We start from the raw sequence: 23124 nt of genomic DNA, 5'->3' as shown, positions 1-23124 counted from the left end.
AAAATGAAGGGCTTGGGATCTTGCAGACATTATCAGAGACATCTGTTTCCCTGGTCTGGCCCCAGCTTAAACGTCAATGAACTTTGAATGAATCATGGGGTTTGGAAGAGGCTGTAAGGAGAGATCATAAGTTGAACTATATCGAGATAGTTTCATAAAATACCAGGTTGAACTTAAAGAATGACCACATTCTTGTCAAGGTTTGTGCTCATTCCAGAAAAAATCCCAGTAGTGCTAGAGCATCCTCGCACACAGTCTTACTACTTCAGTTTGATCTTTCTGACTTTTAGTCTTAAACAAGCTGAAATTGATAGACTTGTAAAGGTTAAAAGACTTCAACACTGGACCTTAATTGACTTGATTCCTCACCATCTGATTGGTACTAGCACTGTTGTGTATTTACCAATGTCATCATGATAACCCAGTTTTTCTGCCTTCTGTAATTAGAAGAGTGGCTTTAGATTATTTTGAACCATTATATTGATCTTTTAACAGCTTTCACTGCAAGATTGCAGTCTGCATGAACACAATTTAATACTGCAGTTGAAGTTCATCTACACTGGATCACTTAATGTGCTGCTTAATGAGCTTTCAGAGATGGGTGTGTATTTATTTTGACAAGGACTGAATCTTGTGGCTGAAGAATTTGTGGTGTTCTTGCAGCTCAAACTACTATACCTCTCATCGTGTACAGAACTATATTGTTAACGTTAAAGACAATGCATCAATTTCATCCAGCCTACCTCACAAACCTACCATTTAACTCCCTGCTTGAGGCTCTTGTTCTGCTCATTTCCTATCAGCCCCTACTTTTAAATTGAAATAATTTGGCAATTTGTGTTTTCAGTAGCTGTACTTCTAGATCAGGGGGGCGCAAGATATGGCCAACAGGCGGGATCTGGCCCACCAAGCCACCAGAGCTGGACCACCTCAGGCACAGAGCAGCCAGATGCTGCTTTAAGCAGCTTCCTGCTCCATATAGCTCTCTGCTCCAGATGCCAGGAGATGTCTCCTGCCCTGCCAGCAAACTATCTCAGCTCCCATTGGCTGACTTATGGTTTCCAGCCGATAGAATCTGAGAGATTTTTGCTGGGGGGCAGGGGCAGTGGCCCCGGTGTCTGAAGCAGAGCCACTTGGAGCAAGTGACAGTTTTGAGAGTTCTGGGGCTGCAGCACACACAGAGCCTGTCTCAGGGCTGCTGGCTGGGAGCCAACCAGGTAAGTCTCTTGGCCAGAGTCTGCCTTTTGGATGCCAGACCCTCCCTTCCCCCCACCCCTTTGCCCCCCACTTCTGCCCCCTGCCCCATCTAACCCGCACCCTCTCTCCCTCCCCTGCACCCATACCCCACATAACCCAAATCCTCTGCCCCTCCTCCTGCACCCATACCCCTGCTAGACACTACATCCCAATCCCCTGCCCTGGGTTACAGCCCAAACAGCTGGAGCCCCTCCTGCATCCTAGACTCCTGCCCCAGGTCACAACTGCCTCTTTCACCCAACTCCCTCCCAGACCCCACATCCTCTCCTGCACCCCAGGTAGTTACCCGTGCTCCCTTTAACATCCATTCTCCATCCTGGACCCCGTACCGCCTCCATTAAGATGGCAGAAGAAAGCAGCCCTTGACTACTTTCCTTACTTTTGGTGTGGCCCCCATCAAAAAAGTATTGCCCACTCCTGTTCTAGATATTGGAATTCATTACTTTTGGAACTTTGCCTTTTCCCATTCCACTTACAATTAAGATGAACCTATATTCTTTTTCCTTCCTGACTTACTTTTATTTGTAAAAGCACCTCAAGATCTTTGCGTGTAAGCATACACTGTATTACATTGTGTAGCATATAACAGGATAAGAGAGGAAGTGTAGTTTCATGGTTAAAAGCCTGGACTGAGAAATCTGACTTTTGTGTGATTTGTGCAAGTGACTTCATTTTCAAAGGCCCCTGCTTATCAGTATGTACTATGATTATAAACCCTATCTCAGAGGGCTGTCATGAGACTGACTCTAATCAGAATGCAGCACTGTGTCTGCTCCACTATGTAGACCACTGAAAGTGAATTACTGCGGTCCTCTCTTCTCTTCAATGGCTCCCTGTTGAATATTGGGTTAAATTCAAACCTTCTTTTCTCATTCAAAGACCTCCACAGCATTGACCCAGCCACTGGCCCTATTTACTTGGGGACCTACCATACACTGTGAAATAATGCTCTCCCATGTAGGATGACCACCTTTTTAAAAGGCAAAAGTGGAACAGGTGCAGGAGGTCTCTCCTGGGCCCACCCTTTCCCCTCCTCTTCCCATGTTTCCCCATCCCCTGCTGCTCCTCATCCCCCTCCAAAGGCCTGGCCAGGATGGAAGCTGGAGCCAGGCCTTGGAAAGAACTGCCCAGGAAGCCTCCACCTGCCCTGGGCAGCATAGTGCAGTGCCAGAAAGCAGCTCCTGGTCTGTGTTCCCACTCTCCCAGGACACCCACCTCAGCCCTGCCCCACCAGAAAAGGCTGGCATCTTAGGCAGGCATGGAGTGGTACTGCAGGGAATCCAGGACAAATGCTGTCTTGGAGGCATTTAGCCTCACACTGGGACTTGAACACTGCACTGTGGGATTGTTCTGCCCAACTCAGGACAGGTGAGGATCACCCAACTCCCATGACAAGTTACATTCCATTGGAACAAAGGAACTGTTAATCAGAAAAATGAAACTCTTGAGTGCAAGAGAAAGAGCTTTCTCTGAGATTGACCCATGAATCCTGGACTCCTTCTCAGAAGACATCAGTGTGGCCGTGCACCTCAGCTTCAGAGCAAAATGCAAAGCTCTGCTTCTTCAATCCAGTCTCCTCATGATAATATCCGACATCCTGGCCTGAAATCCAGTCCCACCACGTAGTGAGAGAGGGGAAGAGAGAGAATTTATAATCAGTCTTTACAATTTTTGTGAGCTGCTCTGATACCACACTGATATGTGCAATAAAAGAAACCAGAGAGATAGGATTAGACAGAATTATGGCTAGTGTGCGCCTTCAAGGTACACCTCTCTTTTAGGGGCGTGTGAAGGAGCTGCATGGCTGAGGAAGAACCAGAATAAAATCTAGCTGACTCAATGGGAATTCGTTCAGGGCTCCAGGGAAACAAATTCTGCATCAGGAGATTTACCATCCATTTGCAAAACACAGTATGCACTCCCCTCTGTTCCATGGCCAGCCTGAGCTACACCCTTTGGAAGCACTGCTGTCACTGCCTATATTAGCCTGGTGCTGTGCTTTTTATTTTTAAGCCATGCTGAGTTAGACCTGCATCAGATGACAAGGAGGGGGAGGGAGGGCTCCTTAGACCATTCTTAAACTATGTTCCATGGAACACTAGTGTTCTGTAAACAACTCGCAGGTGTGCTGTGGGAACCCTGCCCAGGAAACCCTGGCAGATCCATCATGGGGAGCTGGCTCGGGCATGGAGCCCTGCCGGCAGCCCCATGGTGCAGAGCCAGCTGGGGTGTGGAGTCCTACTAGCAGCCCCGTAGATGTGGGGACCCTGGCCAGGGCAGGAACCCCAGCAACCTTGTGGCGGGGTGTTCCGCATTAAAAAATATCTTTTTTTTTGGTGTTCTCTGGTCTCAAAATGTTTAAGAAATGCTGCCTCAGACCGTCTCTCACTGCTTGTGCAGAACCAGACACAATCTGTCCCTTACATATTTATATTTGTGACAATTGCATGAGAGGCAGTAAGGGAACTCTTTTCTCTCTCTTGGTGCAGGACAAGAGAGTAGACTGTGGGTCAGCAACCTCCAGCACACATGCCAAGAGTGCCTTGTGAGTTGATTTTCATTGGCATGCAGGGTGGGAGTTCATCCCTGACCCTCCTCCCCCATGGAGCCAGAAGCCAATGCCACCTGTGGATTAACAGACGACCATCAAAGCCATGCCACCTGTGGATTAAAAGAACACCTAATGCTACCAAACACCATCTAAATGGCAAAGTTCCGCATCTTAATGAAGCTGTTGTAAGTAGGACTATTAGTAACTTTAAAAAGTATCACTGGCATGTGGACCATACATAGAAGTCAAAAGGTCAAATTTCTGCACTCCACCTTGGAAAGGTCACTGAGCTGTGGAATAGATGAAAGATGTTTTGCTTTGCAGTATTTAAAAACATTAAAATAAAACAATAACCAGTTTATAAGTGCAATATTTTTCTATTCTATTTCTATTTCTATGACAAAATCTTATGGATTGCTGATATGAGTAGTTGAATTGAAGTAAAAATGACTGTTCATGTTAGGCAAATACAATTAACCCTATTGTGTATCTTACCATTTCCAGTATACATGTCCCATGTGCTAGGTAGCAGATGTGGGAGCTCTGCTGTAATCCTTATTCACCAAAATGAGATGCTGAGTGAGCATTTTGTTCTTGTATTCAGATTTATAATCTTAAAAAGAAAGGAATGGGAACGGGGGAATCTTCTTAAAAAGTAGAGCTAAAAGTGCAAAAAGATGGATTAGAATTGTAAGTGGCACAGTGGTGGGGAAAAACCTCAAGTTCATTATCTCTATTTTCACATTCAAAGGACAGGACCCTGCAAGGACTAATATGAAAGATGTCAAGCATAGAAGGAGTAACTGGTGTTATCAAAAAAAGAGTGAAACACAATAGGAAAAACAGAGTGAAAAGATTTTAGCAAAAACTGCTGCAGCATTACATCTCCCCTTACATCCTGGCCTTGTTTCAGTTTAGAAATAACAATAAAGGGTATGAAGTGGGATATAAAATACTCATGGATTTAAATAGTTTAGGTGCAATTTTAATATGTAATGAATATGCTCAACGAGCAGTTTGGGGCAGTAGCCATGTCTTTCTACATGTTTGTATTGAGCCTAGCAAAATGGAGCCCTGATGCTAACTGTTTTCTCTGGGTACTACTTGGCTAGAAATAAATAGTAAAGATATATTAATACTACACAGAAGGAAGAGATAGGTCTTGTGTGTTATTGTGCCTGAGAAATTTCATTTAGAAAAGATATTAAGGAATCTTCTGATTAGAATGTTCCCTATAAAAGACGGTGAAAGCCTCATTGAAGTGAATGACAAAACTGCTAGTGATGTCAGGATGCATAGGATTCCAGCTACAACCTGGAGAGCTGGTCAACAGAAGGGTACAAAGTGATGGTGGGATTAGATCTCTCTCTTATTTTGTCACCTCTCTCTTTAATAAACTAGGTAGATTTTGTAGTAACGTAATTATTTTGCCTAGGGTGTGATTTTTTTTTTATTATTTTAACCAAAAATAGTTATACTGGCTTACACTATGTGGTTTACCCTGGCATAGCTTACTTATTTCTCTTCCAGTAGGAGAATAGCTGTATTGGTTATAAGACAACTGTATACTGGTGTAGTTGAAGTGGTACAGCTGTGTGTTACTTTAAAAATCTTTCAGCATACTACTTGAAGTGCAGATGCTACTTATTCTTCCACTTTGTATATATACAATAGAAATATCCTTTTTATGTGTACAAGGATATATATACGCTTTTTGCCACTGCATCATACTGGGAGCCATATTCAGTTGGTTTTCTACAGTCACTGCTTTTCAGCATACAGTACATGATCCTATAAACACTGCCTACGCTCTTTTCCTAGACAGATGACCTTGTAGACCACCAAGATAATTGCTGATGACTCTTAATGTGCAAGTCAGAGTTTAGAGATTCATTATTATTTTTGTTTTACATAAAAGACAATGAACTACAAAAGAGGGGAAAAATCGACCATAAATCCCAAGAGAATGATACAATATAATTCTATTCTGCCTCAATAGGTGCAGAATACATGCTCATAGTGATCACAACGTCAGATTTTCCATTCCTTTCTTTGAAAGGATTCAAGAACATGGAACTTGGTGGGCAAAAATTAGTATAGGGTAAAATGAATCTGAAGTAAAGTTGTTACAGTTTGTCAATTGATTGATCATAGGGTTTTATACCACTGCGCATCACCATGGTATCTGAGCACCTTTCACAAAATATAGGTTAGGATTAACAAAGTCCCTATTGTGTGTGTGTGTTTTGGATGAGAGGGAGTGTTTGATATGAATGTCCTCATGGTAACGGGGGAACCATTTGTCAAACAGGAAAGTTTTACATCTCTACAAGCATTCACCCAGGTGTGAGGGTGTCACATGAGTAACAACACACACTGATCTTACAAACACTCATGAGAGTAACTTTATGCATGCAAGCAGTGTAAGTTATATCAGTGGTGTAATTATGATGTTATTCTACTGAATAAATTTTGGCAGAACTGGGCCTTAATGTGGGTCTGGGATAATAAAGTTAGATAACATTCATACTGGTAAGTGAATGCGGCTAAACAGCACATGTACAAAAAGAGGGGGAGTGAGGGGGTGCCCCATTCTAGGCTGCCATATCTGAAGACTATCAGTGTTGTTTTTTCAGGGGAGGGAGGAATAAATACGCAAATAAAAACTTATGTTTTGGTTTCACAGTGAAAACATATTTACAAAAATGAGGATTTTTTTGTAATCTAGTCTTGTGTATGTCAGAAACGTAGCAATATGAGTCCAGTTCTGCAGGTGGATGAGTGGGTAAATGTGTATGATGTGCCAGGATAAATTATTGATGAATAGCAGAACAATTCCTCTGTTGAATTAAGATGTGACTTTCTGGCATCCTGGGTAAAAGTATTACCCCAAGGAGCTGCTTTAATTTGTAATTATATATTTCTGGTCTTTGTAATTATTTTCCACAGACAGTTTTATTTCTGTATTTGAGATTATAATACCTATTCTCTATGTCACTATCTATGTCACTATTCTATCCTGAGTGTACCCAGGAATTCTGTGTAGCCACAGAGGATCCACCATTTTCTCATGGAAAACGAATTAATGCACCAAAGAAAAGCATTTTATACTAAAACTTAGTCTCAGTTCTGCATTTAAATGTCCTCTTTTTCCTAATTAAAACCTTAGTAAATAATTTGATAGCGATACATTTACTCTAAACTTCTATTTAAAAACCCCTAACTTTGAGCTTAAAAACATTTTGGCCCTATTTTCCCCAGTCTCCTATGGAAAAGTTTGGGAAGCAGCCATGTTAAGAGTGGGGGACTGAGAATTAGAAATCAATGCTAATCCTTGAGATAGCAATTATATTTAAATTTGGGAAAATTAGTTTTCTCTCTGCCTCAGTTTCCCCCTTTCAGAAAAGAGAGCCCTGACCTGAGGGATGGTGTGAGGCATTAATAAATGAGTACTTGTGAAATACTGTATGTGGAATAAAGTTTTATTACATATTAACAACAGTAGTGATACCTTTTTTTAAACATGCACGCACACACACACACACACACACACACATATAAAAGGCACTCTGTAAAAATAACCAGGAATTACCATGTGCCTTTCTGGAAATAGGAGTGGAATACAGGGTTGCTCTCCAACAGTGAATGTCAATTTTGAGAGTGAGACTCCAAGCCAGGGGTGAATTTTACTCGCAGTGTCGCGGTGCAAAATATATTTCATCACAAGAGGGAGATACTTCAGTACAATCCGTTCAGCAATGAAATCGCGTCACTACATTTGTAAATGGAACACGACCTCCCTCCAGTGAGGGGTGTGAAGAGTTAAATCACACAGTTCCTAAGTGTTGTAGTCTATGCTCTTCTCTTCCCCACCCTGTTTTTTCTCTCTCTGTTCTCTCTCTCTCTCTCCTTCTAGTTTTGGCAGGGGATTAAAGTAGCTCCCCCCTGTGGCAGCAGTGACCCAGAAATGAGTTTGATTCACAGAGTCCTTCCTCCATAACAAGTAAAAACGTCAGTCAGTCAGTCTCTGTGTGTGTGTGTGTGTGTGTGTGTGTGTGTAGGGAGCCACAATCTGCTCCCACTCTCCAGTGCCTGTCTGAACTCATGAGGCAGCACAGACCCCTTCGCGCAGAGAAACTCCAACCGCACTGGCAACCATCGCGGCAGCAGGAGCAGGTAACTGTGTCCAGATTCGCGCCGCCGCCGCCGCCGCAGAGTGAGCCGGGGGAGCAGCCAGCACAGCCATATTTGATGGGTTTTTGTTGCTTTGCTTTGGAGTTCTCCAGAAGCAGCTAGAGAGCAATTTAACGCCGAAGGTCGCTGCCTAGTGGAAATAATATAGTACGTCATTAATATGGCGCCAAAAGATTTGCTTCTTGATATGGAGCGAGGGGAGGCAGCTGAGTTGCAGCTTCACTATCCCACAAGCAACTTGTGCATGGCTGGGGAGGGAGGGAGCGGTGGGAGGAGGAAAGAGACGATTATTTTGCAGCTTTGAGAAACGATGCGCTGTAGGGAGTGTAATGCCAGCTGGGTTTCATTTTGCTGCAGACTTTGCAATGACAAATAAGGTTCTTGCAGCTTTCAGGGTGCATCCGCTAAATTAGCACAATGCCGCACTCAGAGGTTTTAACATTTCGGATGTATTTTGACTTTGCTGTAGTTTATTTTGGGGAGGTGGGGCGGGGGGAGGATGGGGACGGGAAATTCTGAATTAATCGATGCTGGATCAGCCTGTTTGAAAAGTCAAAAAACGTTGGATCAACTTGGTAGACAGATGGCAATGGCAAAGCGCTGGATATGGACATTTTAGATATGGACATTATAAAAAGGGGGAGGGGTGGCTGTGGCCAGTATCTGTCACTTTGTCACCCACATGTCCAAAATATCCGTTATATTAATTCAAGGGCGGCGAGGGCGTGTTCTGTGTGCAGGCAGCTTGGCAATTACAGCCACCCAATTCGTGTTTGCATTTCACTTGGTGTCGTTTAAAAATGTTTGGGAAGTATAAAAAAACGGTTGACTGGAGAAAATAGGCAGAAGTTTCCGTTTTGGTGGGGAGAGCCTGGGCCAGTTGTGAACTTGAGGCGATTGTGATGTGAGGCTCTAATGGGCATTCGTGAAGGGTTTCAGTGCATTGCCAGGGATCCATTTATTTACAGCCGAGTCCCAGTGTATTGTATCTTCTGCTGGAGAGCAAGTTGTAACAGCCCTGAAGTGCACGTGTTGGGAGAGTGTGAGTGTATGGAGGGAAGTGGTGTGTGTCGGTCTGAGTGGCGGGGCGGGGGGTTGTTTGGCTGCGCGGGCTCTGCTGGGTGGCAGCAGCTTCTTTCGGTGCCCAGCGCTGCTGCTGGCGAGAATGCTGCATGCGGGCTGGGGCTGGCATGGGGACCCGGGATTCGAATCCCGGCCGAACGGTCCCATTTGCTGCGGGGATTCGACACCCCCTTTAGCGCCCCCCCTCCACTCCGCGGGAAGGAGGCGGGGTTTGCCTTCTCGGGTTCCTCCGTGTTGGGTCTGGGAGGGGGAACGGGGACGGGGCGACAGTAAGCAGGTGCACGGCTGCAGCGAGAGCGGCCAAGAGGCTTCTGAAGTTCTCCATTCAAAGCGATATTCCACCCCTCTCCCGGTGGGGGCTGCCGAGTGTAGATCCAGGCGGGGTTCCAGTGCGGGAGCAAACACGTGCGGGTGTTTGATGGGAACTTCTGCAAGCCATTTTCGTTCCTTCAGGGAGCGATCGGGGGCTAGATCCTGCCCACAACTACCCCATGCAGTCGCATTAAGACAGCGGTTTCCACTTGCGCTGAGAGGGGGAGGTATTTGAATAACCTAGGTCCTGTTATGTGCACCGTAGAATTAGCTCATTGGGGTGGCATGGTGATTTCCCAAATACTATGGTGATGGGTACAATTACGCATTAAAATAAATAACTGTAATTCATTCTAGCATAATCATAATAACATGCCGTGGGTCGCAATAGCGTTTACCGATGGAGGTCTTAAATCCCCCAGATGATATTGAAATGCAGGTATAGTTATGATGATATACTAGTGAAATCGAGGAGTGGTGCAAAATGTCTGTGAGATTGCACAGGTGCAAGGGAGACTTGGGCTCTTAATTTCTCGTCCTCTTCTTTTACCAAGGTCTTTACAAGGAAAATGGGTCCAGGTTAAAATGGTGTTTTCAAATAATCGCATCATTTCGACCTAACGGGCTATCCTTGGCGTCCCCAGAGAAGGCAAGAGTGCAGCGCAGGCAATTATTCCAGTTGCTGAAATTAGACAAAGCCGCCCTGCTGCTACTCCTCGTATCTCTGGACTTTGTTCATTGCATGCTCGGATTTTGCAGATTTTCATGCTTGGGGTCTTGATTTCCCCCCCGCTATTCATTAGCAGTTTATTATGCGGATTTTATTATTTTGGTGAGGGTGGTGTTGGAGTATGTGTGTTGGTTTGCACCGCCTGCTGGATGGTTTCCTATGACAAGAGGTGATACACAGTTTCCAGAACTGTCTGGGAGTGGGAGGAGAGACCGACAGAAAACGAGCTCGAGTCTCAGCGCTGCTGCTATTCAATCCTAGTCTAAACTGTCCCCCCACCTCACCCTCCCCTGACATGGCAACATGGAGAGCGGGGGGTGGAGATGGGGAGGGAGGCTTCCACGGCCGTAGCAAGATACGGATTTGGGAATCAGGGAGCTGAGGTGGGGACATCAAGTTTGATTTGCAGCAGAGGCTGAGCGGATTGGTGTATCTGGTGGGAGGGGAGGAGCCTCGGGAGAGGGACAGGAGGCGGGGGAGATCTGGTCAGTTTCAAATGGAGACAGACAGGGCGGGGAGGTGCAGATGAAATGGAATTTTTGCCCGCTGTGCACGAAGGTGCTGCCATCGCTAGAAGGGTTTAAGCTGCCGACAGCAGCGCGGCTGAGAGAAGGGGGTTGATACTTTCTTCCCGGCTTCTCCACCTCTCTTCTCTGTCTTTGTGTCTGATGCCTCCGGACCTCCCAGTAGGAGCCGCTTCAAGGGCTGTGCTGCGAGCCCTCGGCACTGGTAATGCTGAGGCCGGCGATAAACGAGCCTTGTGTTGTGTAGCTCGGAAAAGCTGGGTGGGGTTTAGGAGACATGACTCTCTGCGTCCTAGCAGCTGCTGCCCCGGTGGGAACATATTTGAATCAGGAAGATCTGAAAATTAAAGAGCTAGGTTTTGAGAACACAAGCAGCAATATTGTTTCATTGCCTGAAAAGCAAACTTCAAACATGGCCTTACAGCCAGCCTTCCAAATGAAGAAGTGTTTCCAGTCTGTTATCCCAGCAGTGAATATTTGTTTTGATCAATATGTAGATTAACACTGGGTGATTTTTGACAATTAATTAGTTTTCAAGAGCACTGTTCTTTGGGGTGTTGGTATAAGTGGTTTGGAACAAATTGGTATGTTCAACAAGTAATAAGTTACCAGGAGTAAATGATATTCCCCTACAGTCCTGAAGAAACTCCAATATGAAATTTCATAACTATTAGTTGTGGGATGTAACCTATTAAATAAGCCTCTGAATTTGGTGTTGGGAGGCTAGACAATATATTGATCATTTAAAAAAAACCTCCCAAAGGTGATCCTGGCAATTTTGGTGCATTATGGCTAACTTCTGTACTAGCCACATCAATTGGTTGAAACCAGAGAAAGTGAAAGAATACTGAGATACATAGATGATCACAGTGTATTGGAGAGAGGTCAATATGGCTTTTGTAAATTGTGGCACGATTTATTATCTATTAGACTTTCTTGAGGGAATGAATAGCTAAAGGTTATTCATAAACAAATGGCCAAAGGCAATCCAGTTAATATAGTGTACCTGGACTTCTGCAAACACTGGCAAAGTCTCACATTATTATATCAGAGACACTTGTACAAACTAAATAGTTATGGGATCAGAGGAAAGATCTTCTCATAGGTAGCATGGTTAAAAATAGGAAACAAAGGGTTGGAAAACTGTCAGTGGGGCTTCAAAGACTTGTATGCGAGCATGTGCTGTGCAGCATGTTCATTTACAAATTGGAGAAAGGGGGATGAAAAGTGAGGTGACAAAAATTGAAGAATTATTCAAGATAGTTAAGTTCAAAGCTGACTGCAAAGAGTTACCAAAAATCTCACTAACCTAGGGGGCTTAGTGATAAAATGGCAGATTTACCTGCAGCTCTTTGTAGGTTGAAAGCTTGTATCTCTCACCAACAGAAGGTGGTCCAGTAAAAGATATTACTCACCTTATCTCTCTGAAATTGCAGATGAAATTCACTGGTGATAAGTGCAAAGTAAAGCACATTGGAAAAATAATCTCAGTGAAATATACTAAATGGAAACGATGGGGGTCTAAATTAACTGTTATCACTCAAGAAAAACTTTGGAGTCACTGGGTAACTTTCTGAAAACATCCTGTCGGTTTGCAGTAGCAGCCAATAATTGGAAAAATGTTAGGGATTGTTACGAAAGGGATAGATAATAAAACAGAAAATATTGTAATGCCACCAGATAAATCTGGTACATGAACTCCTTGAATACTGTGTGAATTTCTGGTTGCTCCTTCTAAAAGAGATTTACTGGAAATGGTAAAGGTATAGAGAAGGGCAACAAAAATGATTTAAGGGGATTGAAACAGCTTTCATGTGAAGAGAGATTAATATGGAATGGGGACTGTTCATCTTAGAAAAGAGATGACTAAGGGGAATATGGATGGTGTGGAGAAAGCTGTAGAATGTCATATAACACGAAGTAGGGGTTGCCCAATGAAATAAATAGGCAACAAATATAAAACAAACATGAGGAAGTAATTCTTTACCCCATGCATTATCAGCCTGTGGAACTCGTTTCCAGAGGATGTTGTAAAGGCCAAAACTATAACAGGGCTCAAAAAGGAATAGATCCATAAACGCTTGTTAGTCAAGATAATCAGGGATGCAGCCACATGCTCTGGACGTTCCTGAAGCTCAAACTGCTGGAAGGTGGGCCTGGACTTTTAGAATAGGTTAGTTGATAATTGCCCACTTCATTGTCTCTGAAGCATTTGGGACTGGCCACTGTCAGAAGACAGTGTACTGGCTACATGTACCATTGGTCTGACCTAGTATGGTCTTTCTTATGGGAATTAATGTACCTATGATTAATTCTTCTTCTGTAGTCCTTTTGCTTCTAATTAGTAATTCTTTTCTAATGACATTTTTCTGCTGTTAGCAAGCCCAGTCTATGCTAGATTTTTAGACCTGTCACTCCTCAAATAATAGTGGTCCATATCTTGACACAAGTGACTGTTCATGTGGTCACATGAAAGTTTAAACAGATATCGGCTCTTTGGATAGCTGGTATGTTAGAAGTTACGGTAATTGAACAGCAAACTTACTAACAGTTGTTTTTCATTTTTCAATTTTAACCTTTATTTTCAATAAAAGATAAGTATCGTACCCTTTTCCAAAGAAAGAGATTTACCTGTGATTGGATTAACATGTTTGCAAGTAATTTGTTCTTTTGTAAATAAGCATGCTTGCAAGCCTAGGACCGTAATAAACGTTACATTAAATATGTTCTATCTGATTCTGTTTCTAGAGAGTCTCACTCTGTCTGATATTCTCTTCAGACAGTAGTGGGTGTACATTTAAGTGATAGGATTCTTCCTTCAGATGAAGATTCCCCTATACAGCTACAGTTCATACATATGTCTGCAATAAAATAATAGTGAATAACATTTCCCCCATAGTTGAAAACTAGCTTCTCTGATTTTGTGTTTGGATCACAGAAATGCTATGTTTATAAAAGTATCATCTTTCCGATGCTTTTTCTATATGGTCAGTGATGCCTCTTCACACTGATGCTACCTGCTAGAATTGGACAAGTTGATAGGTCACTCTAGATCGGTGGTCTGCAAGCTGCGGCTCTGAGCTGCATGCAGCTCTTTAAGAACTTTTTTGTGGCTCCCAATGCTATAATTGCAGAGTCAAAACAAAACAAAAACCCTTCTGATTGTTTTCGATAAATGGAGAATGTTTAAAAGCCCCAAAATGAACAACTCATATCTAAGTAGCAAACAATATGTTATCTTGAAAAGTTGGATAGCTCTCTTTAGCATCCCCCAGAGAGAGAAGGTTTGGGAGTGAGTCAGGGAGGCAGTGGTACAAACACACAGGTGAAGTGTGAGGAAACAGGCGATGTAAAAAGTTTGAGAGTGTCCTGCGGTAAACCTGTATCGCTTTGCAAATCATTGTGTGTGCACTGTTCTTAAAACAGGTTACAAAAAGTATGGTTTGATGTTATTTATTAAGGACCATCTTCTATTCTTGAGGTATTGATTTGGTAACCAAATTTGGCAAACCACAGCTGTTCTTGCTGTTTTGGCTGCTGACTCCTGCTCTAGATTGAAATAGACATATCTAATGGGTAAGAGAGAGGTTAAATTAATAGATAATGCCCAATGTCTCATCCCTCTATGCCTTGAGTGGTCATTTACACCAGTGCAAAGACTATGTAAAATGCCACCAAAACCAGAATGGTAGCATCTTGTACTCAGTTTGCAGTATAAATGAGAATATGTGCTAGGGCAGTGATAGTCAAATTCTGCTTTGATTTATGCTGATGTAGATTTTGAATGGTTCTACTGAAGTCGGTAGACATACTCCATATTCGTAACTTTTGGCCCATATATTTTTTCCATGCAAGTTTGTGAGGGCTTGTTCTCCACATACCAAGCCTCTGTGGTCTTTTTACTACAGAAATACCCAATATCCCTTTTAGCTCAAGTTGTATTTCTTGTATGCATGAAAAAGTGGGACATGCATACAAGAACATAAAGTATCAAAATGGATTCTATTTGGATAATATTTTTGTATGGATTTATGCATCTTTTCATGTCTGTGTAGTATGTAAAGTACATCGTTTTCTGGATGATGTCTGTGGGTAAAGAGAACTAGAAAAAACTGTTTAAGGGGTGTAGTGATTAGAGACTAACGTCTTCATCTACCATCCTGTTGATTAAGGCTGGATTATTCTTGCTACCTGTTTGTACAGAAGTGCTTGAAGTGATCTTTTGTGTGCTGGTAATTAGGTGTGAGTGTAGTCAGTATCATTGCAGTTGGCTACTTTCAATAAAAGCTAATTTTTCACTGTCTTCGGGGTGTACATCTGTCATAATTCTGCTTTCTTTCCTTGTTGTCTCTTCAGCTGGTGTATGCAGTTTGTTATAGTGATACTCTTTAATTCTGTTATAGTTAATGGTCTGTCACAGTTTGAATTATAAAATGTATTCACCCAAAGGTTGATTAAAAAAAATTAAAATATCTCTGGTGGGGCAATATGATACGCAAAAGCATTGACCTGAGGAGGCGCATTTATTTTTTTCATAAAAATTTGTTTAGCCATTAAAATAATAGCAATTTGCCACTTTTAAATTATACCTCCTTTACCAAACTTGCCATCACTAACAATATCAGATCAGATTCAATAACCAAACCAAACCAAAACCTGAAGTTTTGTTACCAGGCAATAGAAGCATGAAAATTTCTATTTACACAAAGTGTGCATTGTGTCATATAGGTCATATGACATTATTTGGGCTTCTGTTCTAAACAAACTACATTGCCTACTTGAAAAGAAAAATGAGGATCAGATTTTGCTCTCAGTTCTATATCTGTGCAGTCTTGCTGAATTCTGTGTGGATGAACAAGTGTGAGAAGAAGGAATTTGATGGGCCTTTGATTTTATTTTTTATGCCCTTTCCTTTTCTAAATTACTCTTACAATGCTAAAAAAAACAAAGCATCACAACATACAGGATGTGCCTCACTGTAGGTTTAGTGCCAGTGTTTTGCATCTGGCAGCAGATTACTCAGAGGCAGGCAGAAATTAGGTGCCCTTCCTGCACTTAGCCAGGTGTTTAAAGATATGGATATTATTACTGGACCCCCTGCAAAAGATGTGGAAGTCTGAAGTAGGACACTGTATTTGATTGCCAACTGGTCATTTATTTGCAAAATCTTTTACAAATATTTCTGTTAAATAGGGCTTGTCACTGTGTCATAGTCATAGGGGTTGTATCCTGGGGTGAGGGTGCAGGAGGGGATACCGAGGGTTTGGATTGCATCCTGGGGTAGGAGGTGACTGTGACCTGGATCGATTGTGCGGAGAATTTGGGTTGTGACCAGGGACAGGAGGGGGTTGTGACCAGTGTTCTCTTTAACTTTTTTCCATTGATACGTGGAATAAGTGCTATGTGTACCACCAGTAGACACACATACTGCCAGCTGTGGACACTCTGCGAATCAGCTGGGCAGCAAGTGAGTCTCTCCTGAGTAGCTGTCTGAGAGCTCAGCTCATCGGGAGTACTGGTTGTGATCTGGGGCAGGGGTGCAGAGCATTTGGGTTGTGACTTGGGACTGACGGATGCAGAAGAGAGCGGGATGCCAGGTGCAGGTTCTGACAGGGAGGCATTTACTATAGTAGGTGGCTCCCAGCCAGCAGCCCAGTGGGACCCTCAGGCAGGCTCCTTGCTTGCCACAGGCCCACACACTACTCAAAGCAGCCAGCTGCTGGGGCCAGTGTGTGCCATGCGTTGCCTGTGCCACAGACATGGCCAAAGCAGCTCCCATTGGCTGGTTGCTGATCAGTGAGAGCTGTGAAGTTTGTTTTGGGGCACACTGAGTCCCCCCTCCCCCCCCGCACCATAGGATGCAGAGATGCACATTGCATCAGCTTCCGGCTGCTTTGAGGGTCCCACTGGATCATGGGAAATTGGCAGCTCAGAGTCTTGTGGCAAACCAGATCCAAAGGTTTGACAGTCCGGATCCAGGCCACAGGCTGTATTTTGTCCACCCTTGTTTTACACCATATTTACAAACTGGCAGCTGCAATAAAACCAGTAGTAGACATATGTATAGGCATGTTGCATTTTGGTAGGTCTGTCAGACTTCCATGAAAGATGATTGATCTTAAATGTTAAAAGTATCTTGTTGGAAATTTTGCCACAACCTAGCATTGTTATCAGGTCACCAAAAATAAGGACAAAGTCTGAATGATGATTCTGAGTTTCTTTAGTTTGAGGGTTTAATTTGTGAGATTTCTGTGTTATTGTAAAGGTGAACTGTATCAACAATTTAAATATTTATAATATTTGATTATTCTGAGCCAAGTTGTGTGTGGCAATATGCTCATTCAGAGATGGGCAACAACTTGGGAAAAGCAGGAATAGAATTGTTCTAAAATTGAAATTACATGTGCTACCTATACGAAGTATTTCAGTCTAAGCGTAGTGAAATAATCTCGTCTTGTTTGAAAGAAATCTAAATAGTAGTTTGTACTATGTGTGCTTGGAAAATGGGTTGATCTGTACCAAAACATCACAATGTACTTAAAATGCTATTTGCAATTTCTGTGTCTATAATAGTTGTGTGTACCAAATGTGAAAAGGTCAGCTGGGACAACAGGGATATCTAGAGTGATGGGTGTGCAGCTTACATACTTGTATTTTGTTTGTTCACTGTTTGCTCAGTGCCTTCTTTACTTGAATGATCAGATGTATTTTCACAATAAGAAAACAGGCTATCGTACATTGGTATTGTTAATATTTCTTTAAATTGCATATAGTTTGTGACTTGGGAGAAGGTATAAGTTGGACCACAGGGGTACTTCATGAGTAGGCTTAGTTCTGGTGCTCATAGATGCTGCTATGTTTTCCAAGCCGTTTTGGGGATTTGAATCTGAATTTGCAGATTACCTTCTTTTATAATGGGCCATGTCAAATTCTGGATCTGTAAGCTTTAAAGTTAATCCAAATCTATATCCAAACTTTGTGGCTGGTGCTTGACTTCTGTATTTTGAGCTTGATATTTGTATCCTATTAAATGTGTAAAGTTCTATCTTATTCTAAAACTGTTGTTCAGAAAGAATTGAAAAATATAATTGTGGATGATTGTGTAACTGTTATTTTTTTAAATGCTAAAATTATGTGAGGGAAGAATGTGTAATTTATTCTTTCGCCTTGGAATATGTGTTGCCCTCTGACATTGCTATGAAAAGTCATGATGGAATGAGCAATTCGGTTTCATACTCACTTTTAGTGGCCAAACGTTTGCAGTATGAAATCACTGTACATTGCAAAGAGAGCCATATTTACTCAATTTTTGAAATAAGTTACTTCGGGTTAGATATATCAGTTTTATGTCCAAGTTCGCACATATTGGTGCCACAAAGGCTGAAATCCTCCAATGTAACACCCCTTATTATTGTAACAGGTTCCCTAGAGAAGTAACAGATAATTGTGGCTTTCATTACACAAGATCACTCGATGATAAATAGGGAGTTAATTAAACAAATAACAAACAAAATCCTTACTCCTTTCTGTATGAGTAATTTTGTTTGAGAAGGTATTTGTATGGTTTTATTGGGTCTCTCGGCAGCTTTTGGTCAAAGTTTTCTTTTTATTTTATTGGAAATTGTTCTTATAAAAGTTGAAAGTACTAACAGCTTTTTTACTGCGAGGAGACAATTGTATTTGTCTTTCTAAATCTGGTTATGTATTGAAACTGCTTGTTCCACAGGCCTCTGGAGCTGGTTTGCTAAAAGATACTTAAGAAATCCTGATTGAAATCAGAATGCTAGGTTTATATTTTCTGCGCCAAGCAAGAATCGAGCACCTTAGGCAGCTGATTTCTGACGCTGCCCCTGGGAGGTGTACATTGGCATTTTGTTGCTAATGCGTCACCGAGTTCTCATTGTCATCACAGTTGAGATACATGGTAGACGAAGACTCATGGAATTAGATGTACACTCAAGAGTACTTGTCATTTTAAGTCATGGTGAACATGTTTGCTATACTTGTCATGTAATTTTGTTTCTACTTTTTCACTTCAACTTTTATGGGCTTTTACATGTCTGTGTTCACCAGCTATTGAAAACTTTAGGGAGGGAGTTATTTCACATCATAAAACATTAGAACATGTCACCTCTGCTCCAGGTATTTTTGTTAAGATACACAACCTTTCACCTCTCAGTCAGTGGGTTCAGGGGCAGCTCTGCTTGATCCTTATTGAAAGTCAGTGCCATCTAGTAGCTTCCTACCAGACTCTATAATGAGTTGGGGTCCAGCTAGCTTCTACAGAACATGTTGCCTCAAAGAAAACAGCTTAGCAATTGGCATTGGGCTGGAGAGAGTAATAAAAACATATTAGGAGGAGGAGGAAGCTGTTCTCTTATTACAGAAGAGTCTTTTTTTCTAGAGAGAACATGGTTGACGCACATTGCCTGGTTAGAAAAAGGGAAGCCTGAATTGGTGCTCTGTTGGTAAATGGAAAACTTTGTCTCCAGTGCTGTTAGGCTGGCACCTTCCACCAGAACTAAAATTGCTTCAAAAATGTATCATCCAGTGTAGACATTTACAGAGGAAATAATGCTGTAATTTATTGCAAATCTAGAATCACAGTGGGTGAGGGAAAGTCTAACCAATGTGAGTACTTTTACTGTAGGTATTCACCTACTTTAAGACTTCTAAAAACACAAAAATTTGCTTTTTGCTTTGTGAAATGAGTGTGACCACCGGACTATCATCACACTTCCTTAAATCACATTTTCATCTGCTCATATAGGTCCAATTGCACATCATTTTTATGTTTACTGTTTATATTTCAAATGCTATTTGTGTGTTATAAATCCTGGAATGCCATCGAAGCAGAACTTGATGATTGTGTATTATCTTGGGTTAAGTGTTGTGTCATTGCTTTGCAGGCCACCTGCTGTTTCCCGTGGAGATCATGAAACGAGGTCGGCTTCCTAGCAGCAGTGAGGATTCTGATGATAATGGCAGTAAGTACTCCTTTGTTGTGCTTGGAGTGCACTAGGTTATGAGTTTGTTGAAACCAAATTTTAATGTAATATTTTACATGATTGGATACAGAAATCTGGGGGAGAATATAAATATTATAAAACTGTTCTAAAATAAAACATTTTCAAGAATAGATGAGTCGTAGATTACAGGATCCCTCAAGACCTGCTATTGATTATACAGTGTGGAATAATAAAATGAAACACGAGAGAATTATTTTAAAACGTCCTTAGTAGCGCAAACAGCACAGCTTAATACAAGAACAGAACTAGGACATCATCAGTCATTAACATTGTTGACTTGCTCAACTTTTGTTGGAGAGCAGTTTGTTTTAATTTTTTTAAATGTTTTCATTCTCTCTTTGTAGAGTGGATATGGTGTAATTCTTATGCCTCAAACTTTTATAAGAACAATTATTGTGCCTCTAAATAATCTTTCTAATGAATAATAAAGGTTTCTAGTGTTTACATTAGTTTTATTAACATCAGAGGACTAATATGTATTCAGGAAAAAATGTGATTTGTTCAGTACCACGAATGTCTCTTGGCATAATTAATATTACCCAATTAAAATATCTCACTTTTTCAGATAACAAGGAATTAGTATTATTTCATTTTTAAAAACTGACATAGCGGTTGGCTTGGAATAGTGTTAAGGTGCTTGTTTGGGCAAGGCAACCACATTACTTTTATTCCCCAGTTTATGAAGTTGTCAAGACCATTATCCTGGTTCTAATCTGGTTCATATGGGTACGAGTTATCTGGGATAAAAGGTGCTATCTGAGTACAAAGCGTTATCCTGAGATCTTTAACTAAATCTTAAGCTAAAACCCAACAGAAAGTTATTGCTGACTTCACTATACTTTGAATCAGAATCTTAGGCCCTGAGTCTGTAGTGGGGTCTTGTGTGGATGGACTCCTGCACCATGCAGAATCTCACTGACAACAGTGCGGGTCGCCCAGGCAGACCTGATATCAGGACCCGCAACTTAACTCTTACATAGTCAAACTGCTATTGCAGTCAGTGTGTGAAAAAGGAGTGGAGAAGGTGAAAAAAGAAAAAAAGCTGATTTTGGTAGGAGTTTGCCTGAAAAATAAATAGATAAAAATACTGAAGGACTTTTAGGATTTGGCCCCAGAATAGAGCTGAGACTATCTCATGGGGTTTGAGATTTTGAAAAACCCTTCAAGCTGTTTTTTTGATTTGGGTAAAAATAAAGTTTTAGTACAGGGCCAGGAACCTTTCTTAAGTGGAATGCCAAAATTTGACCTTTTGACCTCCTTGTAGGGTCCGAGTGCTGGTGATACTTTTTAAAGTCACTAATAGTCCAATTTATAACAGTTTCATTAATAAATAAATAAAGATGCAGAGCTTTACTGTTTTGCAGGGCTCTGCCTACAGGAGCAAAGAGATACGTCACCTAAGTCTGAAGTACTCGTTGATATCACTGATACTCCCTCAGTATAAGCACAGCTCAGTTCTCACTGAAAGAAGCAATGCTTCCAAGCGAGGGCAGCGTTGTCCTAGTTCCCAGGGACTTCAGTCAGGCATTTAGGCACAACTGTGCTGTGGATGTTAGCAGAGCAGAATCCCAGCAGGAGGAGATAGGAACATCAGGATGAGGACACAGCTTCATGTCTTTTATAGGATCCTGGTCTCCGTCTAGACTCCTGGAAGCTGGGGGAGAGACTATCAATCTGCATACTGCACTGCCAACCCCTAGAGTTCAAAACTCATGAATCAGTCCCTCCATCCCTGAAAACAAGAATGGCTCTGCACCATGGCTGGGACTCCAGCCCCAGGCCCCCGATTTGGGGTCACTTGAGCAAGCCCCCAGAAAATTAAACAAAAGCACAAAAATCCCCAGAGTCCACCATACACATACATAAACCTGGTCCTTATTGTCACAGTTCCTGAGAAGAAATGAACTTTCAAGTCATTCTTTTAATCCTTGATGGCACCACACTCACCACTGCGGTGGGGGGCTCCGGCTCCAGCCTTCTAGTGAGGTGCTCCGGCTCAGCCCGGTCCACGTGCTCTGCATCTCTCCTATGCTGCAGGAGGAGGAGGGGCGGGGCTGAGCTTCCCACATGTGCCCCTAAAATCAGCTCACATACCACAAGTGGCACACGTGTCAGGGGTTGCCAACCTCTGTTTTAGTATTTGGTAAAATAATTTATATACTTCTAAAGAAGGTTAAGTGAAAAAGGAGCAAATGTCTTTCTAGACATAATACAGATTAATCATCAAAATTTTATACATGGTATATTTTTATTATAATTTTTTTTCTCCCTCAGTCCACCCTCCAGCTCCATTTTTTACAGTCTCCTTGTATTTAACTTTGATCATTATTTGCTCCAGTTTCACCCTACATCTTATACTCCAGAGGGTAATTCTTCACCAAAAATAAAAAATTCTGCATATTTTATTTATCAAAATAATGCAGTATAATCACACCAGTTTCCCTTACTTTTGGTAATTTGTTTAACGTACTATACTGAAAAAAATAGCAGTACATTTTCAGCATTTACTAAACACATGAAAGCTGAATTACAAATGCGAAACTCCAAACTCCTGCATTCTAGTTATAATTGCAGATTTTCATTTAAATTACATTACTTTCATTTTGGAATTTTGTGTTGTGGAAAGTAGAAACTTGCTTTAAATTGCTCAGTTTCACACAAGGAAGTCATATGGTTTTGCAAGTCTTTGGCCTGCGTTTTTTAAAGGCATGCATAAAATAGACTCTGATCTGTAATCTAACTCCACTGTGCTTCTCTTACACAAGAAGAAAAGCGAAAAAGCACATAGATCTTCCTAGCTGTAGATTCTGTTACTGTCAGTTACAGTAAGGCTCCTTTACAACACTCTGGAGAGGTAAAGGAGCCTTCATTGACTAAGTCTGAAAACAATTAGTGAACAGCAGCCTGCATGTTATTTTAGGGGTCTCAAACTCAGTTTGTTTTGGGGCCAGTGCCAATCCTCAGACCCTACTTGTGGGCGTGCAGGTCATGCACCCTCTGGTAGGGCTCTGAGGAGAGGGCGGGGAGTCCCTGTGCAGTCCCCCACTCCCTTGCACATCTTCCTGTCCCTCCAGCTGGCTCCCATATGTTCCTCGCCAGCCACGATCCCCTGGCCCTGCCTGCCATCTCTGGGCTATTTAAAACCTGCCAGGGTCCATGGGGTCCACCACCAGCAGCTAACTCCATACTACCATCTCTGCAGCTCTGGGAGAAGTGTTTGCTGAGCAGTCCCATCCATAAGTGTAATCTGAGACACTGTTAATTCATTTTGTGAAACTGACTAGATATCAGTGATGCTGTCGCTCCTCATTTGATAACAAATCTCCTGATAATTGTTTTTTGGTTTTTGTTTTTTTTCTGGGAAGCCCCAAATAGGTTATTAAAATTTAAACCAGATTTGGGAATTTCACTCTCTGATGCCTCATTCACTGCTATCAACTGTGA

At 42.0% G+C, this 23124-nt stretch overlaps 1 protein-coding gene across 5 annotated transcripts in view; it reads left to right on the top strand.

Moving 5' to 3' along the window:
* JADE1 (jade family PHD finger 1) overlaps window positions 1–23124 on the top strand; it is a 144157-nt gene that overhangs the window by 67933 nt on the left and 53100 nt on the right. For 2 of the 5 annotated variants that reach the window (XM_074993306.1, XM_074993304.1), the window contains exons 1-2: window positions 10781–10856; window positions 19561–19638. In XM_074993306.1, the coding sequence (XP_074849407.1) occupies window positions 10796–10856; window positions 19561–19638 (139 nt within the window). In that variant the 5' untranslated portion in view covers window positions 10781–10795. Of the gene's footprint in view, window positions 1–3746; window positions 3994–7813; window positions 7985–10780; window positions 10857–19560; window positions 19639–23124 lie in introns of those variants that run through there. The other 3 variants (XM_074993308.1, XM_074993307.1, XM_074993305.1) reach the window with 3 other exon arrangements.

Source organism: Carettochelys insculpta, chromosome 4 (genome assembly GCF_033958435.1).
Source record: "Carettochelys insculpta isolate YL-2023 chromosome 4, ASM3395843v1, whole genome shotgun sequence".
In the NCBI taxonomy this organism is placed as follows: domain Eukaryota; kingdom Metazoa; phylum Chordata; order Testudines; family Carettochelyidae; genus Carettochelys; species Carettochelys insculpta.
The sequence above is the reverse complement of the archived record's forward strand: the minus strand, read 5'-3'. Positions and strand labels throughout refer to the sequence as shown.